At 34.5% G+C, this 14,686-nt stretch overlaps 1 protein-coding gene across 1 annotated transcript; it reads right to left on the bottom strand.

Moving 5' to 3' along the window:
* Nucleotides 1–59: 59 nt before the first annotated feature.
* LOC140789393 (Golgi SNAP receptor complex member 1-2) lies at nt 60–14,258 on the bottom strand. The gene is made up of 6 exons (XM_073139074.1): nt 13,984–14,258; nt 8,915–9,111; nt 8,315–8,404; nt 8,147–8,218; nt 526–655; nt 60–446 (listed from the first exon to the last, which is right to left on the bottom strand). The coding sequence occupies exons 1-6, from the start codon at nt 14,111–14,113 to the stop codon at nt 349–351; spliced, it is 717 nt and encodes a 238-aa protein (XP_072995175.1). The 5' UTR covers nt 14,114–14,258; the 3' UTR covers nt 60–348.
* Nucleotides 14,259–14,686: the final 428 nt, after the last annotated feature.

Below are 14,686 nucleotides of genomic sequence, written 5' to 3'. Positions count from 1 at the left end.
TATTTTAAGACGCCTTCAGTTCCACAAAATACTATGGTTTTGCATCTAAACAAGTGGTCTTTGCAATGGAAAGAAATTTTAGTGTTCAAATTGCAAAATTTCACATGACACTGTACATCAAGTAAAGAACTGAAAAGAAAACAAGATATATTTTACTGACCTTTTCACTTGCCTTCTGACAAACATCACTACTCCTTTAACATTCTCCATGTCATGCAATCCAATACTGACTTATTAGCTTTGGAGGCAACAAAAGAAAAAAAGAAAGAGCTAGCTAGATTTTACATCTCAACAGGTAGAAAACTATGAGATGCGGTCATCTTCATCGTTGCCTTCCACAGCCACCCATCATTTTGAAAGCCAATAAACAATCAGAAATAAAGTGCAGGCCGCTATTACTGCAGCAAGGATTAGTGTATCCTTTGAGCGCTTCCTTCTTATTGAACCTAGAAGGACAGAAGCACTAAGGACCAGCATAACATTGTAGAAGAACGAAATGGTTCAATATAGGGATAATTGGGGTACCAAGAAGGCCTCGAATAATAGGAAATTTGTCACCCAACTGCTTGACTTTTCCTTGTACATCTCCAAATAATGATCTCTGCGTACCGAGAACTGACCTTGTAGCTTGTGCTTGACCTATCACTTCATCAATCTGGATCAAATTTCATCATAACAATTGCAATTTAGTTAAAGGCTTTCAAATATGAAGATAAATGCAATAAGAATAGCAGAAGTTGTGGAGAACTGGAGATCTTAGAGCATGTAGTACCAAGCATTTCCTAAAATCAAAGGTTACTTATGTCGAGAGGGTTTACTAATTATTTAGTTTCCTACTAGCTGTTACTTTTCTATTTAGGTTGTATTCCTAGTTTCTTTAGGAACCTTATTTTCCTAGGGTTGTTCTCTATTAAAGTAGAGATGGTGTATGAAAAAGAACAAACCATTTTTGATAAAATAATTAGTTTTACTTGACTTCTTTTCTCTCTTCTACTTTTATGGCAGTGATAAAAAAAATCACCGGTTATGCTAAGGCAATATAATGATACCACTTCACTTTCTTCATATCCTTGAATTCATCACTTTAATGACTTGCATAATGTTTTTATTCCTCTTTCTCTATCATACCTGTCACCATACATGTTTTTGTTACACCATGTTCCACCAAAATAAATAAAGGAAAATAATTCAATTTTCCTAGAATTCAAGTTTCATTGAGAAGGCAAGATTTGCTTATCCCTATGATCTAATCTAGGATATTAATCCTCTGTGAGAATCTAAATTCTCGATAATGATCCAATCCTAATTATTCCTCATCCAGATTAGCTTAGATATGTTATAGGACCACTAATATTTCCCTATAAAACCAACGAGATGTCCTTGTAAATCCTACATTTTGTATCAGGTACTCTTTTATTTAAGATCGATTTTACTGTACTAAACGGGGCTGCATTTTGTAGGTAGCAGCTGCACAATGAGTTGCTCCATATGAAGGTGCTTATGCAGCTTGCTTTAAAATTACTTTATGGGGTATCAAGAAAATAAAATACAGTACAAGATCATAAAAAAATTACTTAAATATGAAGAAATATATCATGATAAAGAATCATCTTTCTATATTCATCGTGATTTTGCATATTGTTTTAAAGTTTGTTGTATTGCTGAATGTCATGTCATATCATACCGCTGTCTTTGGTGCATTTATTATAAACATTTTGCTGTAAGAAATAACTGATGTGTCGTGAGCACAGTAGAAATATGCCAATATGGTGTACAGCTACACCTGTTTTGTGGGGACAGCACATCTACATACCTAATTGTGTCAATGTTTAAGCACAATCTCACATGTTTGGCCAAAGTTCATTATATTTTTATCCCAATTTCCTTGCAAAATTTTGATAGAAATTAAATTTAGAGTTTCTCAAACCAAACAGTTGCATAAAATAATAGGTTTCTCTCTTTGTCATTCCCAATATTTGTCTAACACTCGCCTCTAACCATGTGGCAGTGGTTAGTATTAACAAATTAACCAGGATTAGACCCATAAAAATTTAAAAATGCTACAAAGCTTCCAGTAGTATTACTTGGAACTATTTGTTTTCTTTCCTTCTTTCCAAGCAAGTGATAGGATGATGTCCTTTAATAAATTAAATAAATATTGTCAGATGAATCCTATACAAATTGCCAAATTGCAATTCAGAAAATGTTAAATTTCCCATCAATATTTGGCATTTAATCTACAAGTTGAGTTCAATAAGATTCCTTCTTTCAGCCACAAGAAAACAACCTTTCTATATGTAGTGATTCATATAACAAACAATTTAGTTATAGGCTTATAGCCCTAACTATATACTTTGTGTCATTTTCTAATTTTCACATGCGATTATTCCCTTCAAAGATATCCCATCTCTAAACCTGAAGCTACTGGAAATTTTACTTACCGTATTATTACCTCCATAAAATGTAAGGTTCTTTAGGAATAAACAGACAAATTGATAATTAATAAAGCAGGGAATTATAGAAAAAACTATATTATGATAATGCCATATAGGATTATGGAGCTGATTCAAAAGTACATTTGTTAGGGAATGTCTTGAATAACTCTAGATTATGGCGTCACAAGGTTCCAAGTTAAAATCTTTCTTAGATCATATCTAACCTGATCTGTTTTTACCATGATTCGTAGGATCAGCCGTTCCTGATTCAGATCGGGATCAGCCAAACCTAATCACGATCTATGCCTAATCCAAACTCTCTTTTTCTCTCTTTCACTCTTTCGGCACACACTCTCTTTCTCTCTCTTTTACTTTTTCTTTCTCTTTTTCTCTCCTTACCATATAGCTCCGACAACACAGATCTAACTCTGGCTTACTCCAGTAGTAATTTTTAAATTTTATTTCTCTCTTAGCTTTTTCATTTCTTCCTCTCTCTATCTCATTTTTTTCTCCTTTCTTCTTCTTCTTCACTGCACTATAGTTTTTCTTTTTTTTGTTTGGTTTTCTTCCACTCGCTCTCTCCCTAATCTCTTTTTTTTAGTTTTCACTGTACCATAATTTTCTTTCTTTATTTTCTTCTGTCCTATCATTTTTTTTACATTTTTAAATAATATTTATTATTTACGTAATTAAAAAAAGTCTGATTCGATCTAGACGATCAATACAACCATCTAGCTAACCCAACCGATACGTATCGTTTTTTCAGAAAACCGATCCCGATCCCAATTTTTCAAACCTTGATTTTTACACTTTTATGCCAACTAGCAGAACAAGAGACCTTTTCTCTCAAAATTAGAGTGAGAACTTATTACAATATTACAAGGGTCTAGACTTTCAAGTTTTAACTATTCAGGGTTGACTCTGTGAACTTCTTAAACCATTTATTGCTATTTTCAGCCACATCCTCCATCTAAAATGAGGACAGTAATGTTTTCCTTGATGAGTTACTTTGGTTTTATCTTCCTTTTTTTCATCATTGTTGTTATTTTAGGCAACCCTCCTTTTCAGATGAGGATGATGTCTAAAATTTCGTATTTGTGTTGGTCTGTCTTATCATTGTGGTACATTAGATGAGCACCGTGATATACATACTAAACAGTTTTATGGTATTACCAAGGTTCCCAGTATCGGGATCGGGATCGGTATCGGCCGTCCAGAAAAACGATACGTATCGGCCGTTCGTATCGGATCGGACTATTTTTTAATTATATAAAATTCTAAATATTATTTAAAAATGCAGAAAAATTTAGAAAAATGACAAAAATTAAGAAAATAAAAATTACTCACATATGAAGTCTAAAAACTTAAAAAAATATATTAACTTACTCAAAATTTAAAACTTTGTTGAATACCGAGCTGGTTCTCGTAAATTTCTATAGTCTTCATCATCATAATCACCAAAAGTTTGTAAATATTGATGTCTGGGACCTGATGCTCCAAAAAGTGATTCCATCATACTAGTCATATTGTATGGATCTTGTTGTGTGACTTGCGTTTGAGGAGGATAATAACCAGCATTTGGATCTTGTTGTGTGACTTGCGTTTGAGGAGGATAATAACCAGCATTTGGATCTTGTGCCTGAGAATACTGAGGATACTGAGGATAATAACTAGCATATGGATCTTGTGATGGCTCCAAACAATAAATACTCGATGTACCATAATCATAGGAACCAAAATGCATCTCATGACGACGTCGCTGATATGTATATATATCCTCAGTTTCTTTGTCTTCACTCCTTATGCCTCCTTGACTTTCCTCAACAAATTTAGATGGAACGATCTCACCACCATATGTATCATCAGGACTATGACTCATACCCGGCCTCGCCTCGTCGTGATCTCTCCCAATATTTCATCTAACCATGGGTTATCTCGTCATCTAATAACTTTCGTCCTCCATTTTCTCGATCCATGGAGTCAAGGGGTCTTCTTTATCAAAAACATGATTTAAATCAATCAGTTGTTCATTTTCTGCCTTTCTTCTTAAATTTCTCTCCCTCAATGTCATATTATAATGACAAAAAACTAACTTCTCCAATCTTTCCATTGTCAGTCGGTTGCGTGTTTTTGTGTGGATTAAGGAAAAAGTAGTCCAATTTCTTTCACACTGTGATGAAGACACAATTTGACTTAAAATCTTCTTTGCTATTGGCGTCAAATTTGGTGCCTCCTCCCATCCATAAATAGACCACCATTCATTTGAGTGTTATGAGATATAGGCAAAGAACTTTAGCAATCTTGAATTGCCTTGCTCTCAATCTATATCTCTCCATCCGAAATCGAAATATATTATTAGCTTATTGATTATATTGAAAGTTAAAACTTGAAACAAATAATAATAAAATTATTTAATTGAATCATAACTCACTTCTTTATCGCGGGGATTTGTTTATGAATATCGGGCTCAAGCTTGCCGATTACCTTTCTAACCCCCAACAAGACTTCACTATCATTATTGACATTTTTAGAGAATTGAAATCTTCGATTAAGAAAATACCACGTAGAAATTTAAAATTTGTAAATTGTAAGCATTCAAATTTTTAAATATTCATAAATAAAAGTAAATTAAAACTTAGAACTTAAAAGCATGCTTACCAGTAGCGTGTATATCTCTATGTAGTTGTTTGTTCCATCTAGAATCAATCATCTTCCACCACTTCCTATAACTTTGGCCCACATTTTTTTTTGTTGATTCTTTAGCTATGTCCATTGCCTCATATAAGAAACCCATCTCAGACTTGTCATCACTGTCTACAAGTCTTAATACTTTGACAAGAGGCTCAAATACTGCGGTGGCAATTGTAATATTATCCCAAAATGTATTTCCAAGAGCCATATTTTTTAAAGTTTCAACTAAAGATTTATCTTTAGGTTTCATATTCTTAATTTTCATAGACCACTCCTGTGATGTAAACATCCGCATAATATCATCCTTGTAGCGCATGATGCTCTCCAAGGCTAAAAAGTGAGTAACAAATCTAGTGATGCCGGGTCTGATGATCTCCCTACCACCAGTGATCTGCCTGAGTAAATTAAGAACCCAACCATGGTTATATATAAAATTTGTTAACCTCTGACCTTCACATATGACCATGTCAATTTCAGGCTCTTTTGTAATATCCTCTAACATCAGATCAATACAATGTGCAGCACATGGCGTCCAATATAAATGAGGTCTTTTAATCATCAGTAAATTTCCAGCAGCTTTATAATTTGCCCCATTATCAGTAACCACTTGGACTACTCTTTTTTCACCAATTTCTTGTACCACCTCATCCATCAACTGACAAATATAATCTGCATTTTTGAAATGAGCAGTAGCATCCACAGACTTCAAAAATAGTCCCCATGCCAGAGTAAACTAAGAAATTAATTATATTTCTTCTGTTTTGTGTACTCCACCCATCACACATCAGTGTACAACCAAATTCATCCCAATACCGTTTAAATGTCTCAATATAAGTATGAAGTTCATCTACCTCTCGAGTCAAGATATTTAGTAGCAATATCATTTGAACTAGGAGGGGAACACTGTGCCCTACCGATTGTATAGCATCCACCATAGTGTGATAGTAAGGGCTATCGCCTACATTGAAAGGAATATGGTTGTAGAAGAAAAATTTAGAGATAGCTTTACCAATGTGTTTCTTTGCATTAATTCCTTTGAGAGTTTGTCTTGATTGAAGTCCGTGTACGACCTTTTTTTTTTTTTAAGATATGTATCCATTGATCCAATATTTTCGGACTCGCCGTAACACCGGTGAGTCCTATGGGTAGAACTACCGCCCCCATATTCTCTCTCTCCTCGTATATTAACCGATCTAGATCTCTCGAAAATTACCACCAAGTGCTTCTTCTCATCTCTTCCTCTTCTCTATGCATATTTCTCGCTCTCTTTCATTGCCCTCCTCATCTCGTCCTGTCCTCCTCATTCTCCTCACTTTGCTCATTTGCTATCATCATCAATGTGTACGAGATTATGCATCAATTCTTCACGAATCATTGACTCTCTTTGTTGTGCAGATTGTTTATCCTTCTTTTTGCCAATTAAATGAGCCAACATCTGCTTTCTAACTTCCAAAGACACTTGAGTGCAAGCTGCTACATTTCCTTGTCTTCCGCCTAAATGTTCTTTCAAACTACCGACACCACCACTCATTTCCTTTCCACACCAGTTGCATTTAACGCGTCTTTTATCTTGCCCAATAGTGCTGCAATGTTGCCACCCAATGTCGGTATCATATGACTTCTCTTTCGGAGCCATTGATATTTTAGCTCTGCAACTAAAAAACATAAATAAAAATTAAAATAAAATATAGTCTCTACTCTCTACTGCAGCAGCAGCAGAGAAGTCTCTGCTGCAGCTCACAGCAGCAGCAGAGAAGTCTCTCGCTGCGGCTCACGGCGGCGACGAGAGAAGTCTCTTTGCGGCAGCTCACAAAGAAGAAAGATGTCGCACTTTGAAGAAGAAGCGCAATAGCCTGCAGCAAGTGCAAAGCATAAAAAGCGAGTGCGGCAGCGGCGCAAGCAGAAGCACTGCGCTGCGTGCAGTGCAACACAATGGAAAAAAAAAAAAAAAAAAAGCTGAAAAAAAAACTTACCGAAGGTCGCCGGAGATCGAGGTCATCGGATAACGTCGCCGGAGGTCGAGATCACTTAGGAGAGATGGAGATCTACTCACTATTCGATCACCTAGGTGAGAAAGAGAGTAAGAGATCCGTGAGAAAGAGAGAAAGAAAGAAAAAAGAGAGAAAGAAAGAAAAGAGAGAAAGAGAGGAAAGAGAGGAAAAGAGAGAAAGAGAGAGAGAAAAGGGAGAGAGGCAGGTGGGGGTGGGGACATCAATTATTGATGTCCCCCGGGTCGGATCCGGGTCGGATCCGACCCGTTCCCACCCGTTTCGGTCGGGATCGGCCGTTTCGGGTTTCGGCCGATCCCACTCGGGATTGGCCGAAACTGGGAACCTTGGGTATTACACCTTATTTATCCTTATATGAGCTATGGAACTGTTGCAACTTTGTACGAATAATAATTTTCACAGTAACATTGCACCTTCTTTTCAACATCCTCATTCCTCATCTTAGCTAGACTTATATCTAAACATGCATCTGAGCTAACCAACACGCGGCCTTCAGAACTGTGAAATATAGAAAAGTTTGCTGTTTGGAAATATACCTATTATTGCCAAGTTCCTTAACATGTGATCTGGATTGTTACCAGACTAAAAGTGTAACTATTTTTTGTAATATTTTTCCTTAAGAAATTTTCTAACTAATAGTTTAGCCATTTATTAGGGAATCAAGGGAGATTATAGCTAATGACATGAAAAAGGAAGAATTACTACAGCAATCAATTTAACAAATTCCATCGTATACAAATAGAAAGTAATAGAAGCATGGAAGAGTCCACTTAGTTTTACTCGCAAAAATCAATTCAAATCAATCTAAAAACCACATCAGGTGGAAACCGCTCTAACTTAAATCACAAGCGAAGCATAAAATCACATAAAGTAAGTCTTTCTTTAGAGTAACATCTGAAGAAATTAGCATTACTTATATATCAAGTTTACAAGAAATTGCAGTTTCTGACCCATAATAGTAGTCATAAAAAATTGCTCTTGAAAAAGTATACAGAGATTTAATAATCTTACTTGAGTTATGCTTCCATGAATTGCAGCTCTCTCTCTTAACAAATGCACCCTTGGTGACATACTTCCAGATGCCTGTAGGATGCCAAAAGTTACAGAATAATCAACTTGCAAAATTAAAAATATCCTGTTTACAATTTTTTCTGCTTTTCCCATAACTCTTCATGTTACCTTTGATTCACTAATATCATCTCGAACAGAATTAAGAAGTTCTGCATGCTCCCTCATGGAATTCAAGTTTCCCTTTGTCCGTCTAAACTCCTGCAGAGATAAAATGATTAAGAATGCTAAATCATATTTACGTTGCATTTAGTCATAGAAAGAAAATATATCTTGATGAGAAAGTGTCATTTGAGTTTTCTCAGTAGAAAAAGTCATTCTAATATGACCAGAGACCTTAATACTCCCTTCCAAACACACAATAATAATAATACTGTGGTGTTCAGTATTTCCAATGTCAAGTAGCAGCACATACATCATGAAGATTAAATGTATACTGTAGACACGTGCTCGTGTGTGTGTGTGAACTATTTGCTCTTAGTCTCTTATACATATGCTGGTTGGTCGATAAAATTTGGTAGTGTATGTCAGTTTCCATCTTCCATACAATTCTTAAACTTTGATGGATTACATCATGATACTTTTTCATGAACCTTAATGTGACATATGAGATTTGGTCATCAGTACTTTTCCTCAAAGTAGTAAAGCGGCATAAAATGGTGTGATTAATAAGCAAAAGCAAGTAGCTTTGTAAATTCTTGAAGGAGATACCTGTGTAAATTCATGAAGTATGTCTCTGTGCCTTGCAAGCTTTTGCGTCACAGAAGTGGTAGGTGTTGCTGATGCAGCACAATGACTCATAGAGTCATTAATATCAAGTAGCTTCTCAAGCAATGACTGGATTTCTATCTCCATAGATTTCCATGATCTGCTAGATCCTATGGTTGGTGAACCACTGTCGACATAACCTGAAGCAATTTACGAAAGAAAGATAGCATGATTCAACCAAGTCATTTGATATAGAGAAACAGCAGTAAGCTGTAGTTAACCATAGTGAAGATCATAATTTCATAATAACGAGCGAGGCAAAACATATCCAGTTTGTTTTGTTAAGAAAGTGAAGAAGAAAAAAGGATTAAATTAGAACCTAACCCAAAATACAAAATCACTTAAATATAAAACCAAGAGGCAATGTCTTGATGATCTATCAATTATCCAACTTGATATAGAGAAACTATAATAAGCTTTAGCCAACCATAGTGAAGATCATAATTTCATAACAACAAGCGAGGCAAAACAATATCCAGTTTGTTTTGTTAAGAAAGTGAAGAAGAAAAAAGGATTAAATTAGAACCTAATCGAAATACAAAATCACTTAAATGCAAAACCAAGAGGCAATGTCTTGATGATCTATCAATTATCCAACATGAAGTCTCCATATGCATTAGCACACTAGCAGCTTTACGTCAGTATATGGCACTTTGATTATCGACAAACCAACACATTCTCCAAATATTTTCCCTCTCATAATCTGGCAATAAAACTTAGGCAGTATTAAAATCAACAAAGAAATTCATTCAGTTGGTCACGCACTTGAACCATCAACTATTTAATGGAGAAGTAAAAGGCAATCGTCACCCAGTTGATGGGAAAATTCCGAGTCCAGAAGCTGAGATGTAGGCAAATTTAATCATCAAGAGAAATTAACAGTTAAGGGTTCTCCAGCAGACAACTTACTGACCTTTTAGATATGTGTGCTAGCTTCCGAGAGAAGAGATATTCAAGCAAATTTAAAGGTGCACCATGGAAATTAAGAGGCTAAGATAGCAAGGCTTTCCCCTTACATCCAAGAGGTCATTGATTCAAATCTTAGAAACAATCTCCTCAGAAATGAGGGTAAGGCTGTGTCTTTCCTCCGTAAGTCCCAAGACCTCACGTAGGTGGGAGCCTTGTGCATTGGGATGCTTTTTTTTCTTTTTAGTTCTTTTGACTTGCACTCATGATCTTTCTTGAATGTGCTATGTCGCTAGCAACATGGTAGGAGTTGACTGAGAAGTTCCTTATATCTCAATAGTGTTAGGCTCTTGTGCCATGGAACCTTAGATTGCATATTAAGAAAATGAAGACAATAATCAAGAACCTTAGATTGGTTTTTGCATTTGTTCTCTTCGTTCATTTCCTTTTACAAGAAAGACACATGGCAGGCATCACAAGCAAGGTTCATTGGGTCGGTCCACGATTGGCCAGTTTTGATCAAACCGAGCCAAATCCATTATGGATCTGACCCAATTCTGACCCGGAACTAAGCTCTTTCCCTTTCTCTCTTTACTCTTTTCTTCTCACTCTCTCTCTTTCACTCTTTTCTTCTTTTGTTCTCACTCTCACTTTCTAACGGAGAGATCTAACTCCAACAAACTTCGACGAACTCCGGCGACGCAAATCTCATTCCAGCAAACTCCAACGAACTATGGTTCATTAAGTATTCATTGTTTGAAACAATCACATGATCCATATGCTAGTTAGCATTCTCCTCAATATTCTCCTCAGTTTCCTTAGACATAAGATTCACATATTGATTATTATCTTCCTTATAGACAATAAGATCTATTTGATATGAATGATATGATGCAATTACTCTTTGAAGTACTAGACCGTAGACATCATTATTTTCAAACTTATAGCAATTATAATGACGACTATAAGAATTTACGAGAGCCAACTCGGTATTTATCGGATTTTAATTTTTGAGTAAGTTAGTACTTTTGTTTAATTTTTAATGCCATATGTGAATATTTATTATTTTCTTATTTTTTGTAATGTTTTCTAAATTTTTCTGCATTTTTAAATAATATTTAAAGTTTTATGTAATTAAAAAAATCTGATCCGATTTGGACGACCAATACGGCCGATACGTATTGTTTTTTTGGAAGGCTAATCCCGATTTTTGGAACCTTGATCACAAGTTTGATTATTACATCAATGTTCAGGCAATAGCAAACATTGTCTCTTTTTCTTCATGTTATGCTTAGAAGTTAAAAGTCCCCATAGTGCTGATGCATATATAGAGCAATCACATAAGCTGCTCTTAATTGTTCATATTTTATTGGAGAAAGATGGAAATTGTTTATCTCTCATCCACAATTTGTATGATAATAATTGTTTGACCTGTTTTTTCTGTCATCAATAAAATGAATTCAATTCACTAGAGGAAAAAAAAACTGTCAACCCTCTCAATATAACTTGATCTTTATATGCAATTTAGCATTGTTTTGTACTAAACTAATATTAGGTTCCACCATGGATCAGGGAAACCCAGTCCATGTCAGTAAAAAAGCATCTGAGAAAGATTTCTGTCTGTAACTTATACAAAGGATTTCTGAACCAAAGAATTGAAAATCATAATCCAAGTTTTGACTGCAATCTGCTATAAGAGAAAAGTAGAGTTAATGAAATTCAATATCCTTCTTTTTATCTTTTTGTTTGGATTTATGTAGATTATTAACTGGATTGAATGCCAACTTAAACATAAAACTGCAACAAATAGAACGAGCAGTATTGCAGATTTCAATGGATTAAGCAATGAATAATCAAGTTCAATAGTAAGCAAGATAATTTAAAATTTTAAACCCATCAGCTACTGCAAACAATAAACTAACTTTACGGACAAAAGAACGCTGGGTTCTTTTTGCACATGTATACTTCAGAAGTAAACTAAATAATTTTACAGCAACAAATATAACACAAATATGTGTATATCCTTTTAAGTTTGATATTCACATGTATATCCTTTGAAACACTTTGTCTTTCTACGTATACCCCTCAAAACAAACCAACAGTTAAATTATGGACTATTTAACAGTAAAAAGACAAGCATACCTTATTCTTAAATGGTTCAGATTTTTGACTCACTTTGTCAAAAAATAACTTGAAAGGTACCAAGGCAAAAACAAAGGGTTTTGAGGCGGTATACATGCAAATACAAAACATAAGATAATATATATGCAAATGCGGAAGTTTTGAGGGATACATATACAAAAATCCCAAAACTTGTTAGCAAGCCAGAAAGATTTACTTTTAAAGCAACTTTTTAGCAATTTAGCATCATGAAAGAATAAAAGAAAATTGGATGCAACCTCAGAAAGATTTATTTGATATGACCATTAGTAAATCATAAATGACACATCAAATAATAAAAGGATTATAATAGATATTGATTAGTCAAGAAGAGATAAAAATAAGTTGTAAAAGATGGCAACTAGAGAGAGTTCAAGTCGAAAAGAGAGTAGCAAAAGTTGCAGTTAAGGAGAAGAAGAAAATAGGACCAACACTTCTCACAATCCATTTCCAGAATTTAATCCGCCTAATTACACATTGCAGACCCAAGATAATTCCTATTAGGCATTTAGGCTATTAGTCTATCTACTCGATATGGACTGTCTTAAATAGCAAGTTACAGAAAAAACAATACCCTAACTAAGATAGTCCTTATCACAAGTGATTTGGTTACCACTTACAGATGTTTGTAGTCAATGACTCAACAACTATTAGACTCCAATTTAGCTTGCAGTGAACTTGATATATGTAAGATGACTTTAGAATATTACTAAATCGGTAAAATAAAACCCCAATCAATGATCAAATTAGCATATCAACTGATTCTATGATGAATTGATGATCTCCTCTATAAAATTGCTACATAAATAAGCCCAATTATGCTTTTCTACTCCCTTGACTGCACAAGCAATGACTTGTGGGCGGTGATTTTTTGCTTTATAGCCCAACTTCTGAATCCATTATAATATCGTTTGGGTCATTAAACCAATCTCCTGATGATATGAAATAATGGTAAGCAGGTAAAAAAAAACATGTCAGAAAGCGACTTCTAAAATTGATCAAAAGAACCCTATTTTAGTGGATTCTTTACAAAATTTTGAATGACAACAAGTAATAGCTGGATGCCAAGGGGAATTAACCAAATGCCTAGTACTAGGCAATCACCAACAATTGATACCAACATAGATAAAATTAAAAAATAATAAATTAGATAATACCAAATATATGAAGTAGACAGTCATCAAGAACAACCGGCGAAATCTAATATTAAAAGTCTATATCTTCCTCTAAGTAAAAATAATAAAAGAACCAGAGGCTGAAGTTATGGAGTTCCTAAGCTCTTCCCACCAAAAGGCGAGGACCTAGTGACCAAATATTTCAGACTTATAGGATAAAAAACCAAGGCAGCTTTATTCTTCAACTTAAATATTTGATAATCGCATAATCTTCACGTGTTTAGGAGCAGCCCTCAGGAGCAACTTGCAAAACAAAATACCAAATTAACGTTTGTAACATATTGTAAACCATCTGTAAAGGGATAAAATCAAACAGAAAACTAGGAGTCCAATTCTTTTTCTTTACTAGATCGAGGAAATAAAAAAAGAGAAGGTTCATCTTTTCTTCAAATCAGTTTCTACAAGCCTGATGAGAATCTATTAACCATGTCCAAGGCACATATGAGTCTATCGCAATCCATCATCAAAAAAAGATGAGCCTGCAATTAACTAAATTATATATAATTTTACATATAAACAATGAGCATGTAAGTCGATTTCAAAACAAATATGTTCATGTGACACGATCATCTAAAAGCAAGAATACTAAATTGAACTCCACTAGAAGATATCAACCGCAATAATCCCCCTTTTTTCCCAAGATCTAATAACAACAACAAAGATTTCAAATCTCCTAATGCAGATTAACAAATTCTGCTGCGCAACCGGATCGGAGGACGGCACTGATCCGATTAGTTTGAAGAAAAGAGTCGGATCGGGAAGAGTGTGTACCAGAAGAATGAGCGGATCTGGCACCGAGCCGGGCGTAGGAGGAAAGCTTGACGTCGAGATCGCCCTCTATCTTCCTTGCCTCTTTCCTCAGCTCCTCCCACCCCGATTCCTGGAGGCTCGGATCCCCCATCCCCACTTCTCCCTCGAGCCTTTTCTTACTTCCTTATGTAATTTTTTTCTTTTTTCTGTTTCGTTTCCTTCGGTTTCTTGCTGCTCTTCTGTAACGTCGTCACTCTCTCTGTGGTTTGGTTATTCTTACCTTTGTTTATTTGGACGATGTGCACAGTACAATTTATTTATTTATTTGCACTTTATGCTCATTTTAAATTTTCTTTTAGACCTATTTTACTTCGGCAATAACGTTAATTTTAAAATAATTATTCATCTTTATTTTTTTTTTATCTTTATTCTAAAAATAACTATTCTTATGTTCACTTATATTCTAAAATAAAAATCTAATAATCAATTATATTTGATGTGATATAAAGTGAATGAAAAGAAAAAATAAACAAATTTATTTTATTTTTTATAAAATTATTATAAATACTATTTGATTTGATATAAAGTATATTAATATGATAGATATCAAAAATAAACTAGTAATTAAATTAGTGTGGGATAAGATATAATTTTAATAAATAGTATTTGTATTACATAATAGGATTATCATAATATTTAATTGTCATTATGAAATAAATGGACA

The sequence above is a fragment of the Typha latifolia genome, chromosome 5 (assembly GCF_019914945.1).
Source record: "Typha latifolia isolate L0001 chromosome 5, TyphaL0001v2, whole genome shotgun sequence".
NCBI classification, from domain to species: Eukaryota; Viridiplantae; Streptophyta; class Magnoliopsida; order Poales; family Typhaceae; genus Typha; species Typha latifolia.
This window is presented reverse-complemented; position numbering and strand designations above follow the sequence as displayed.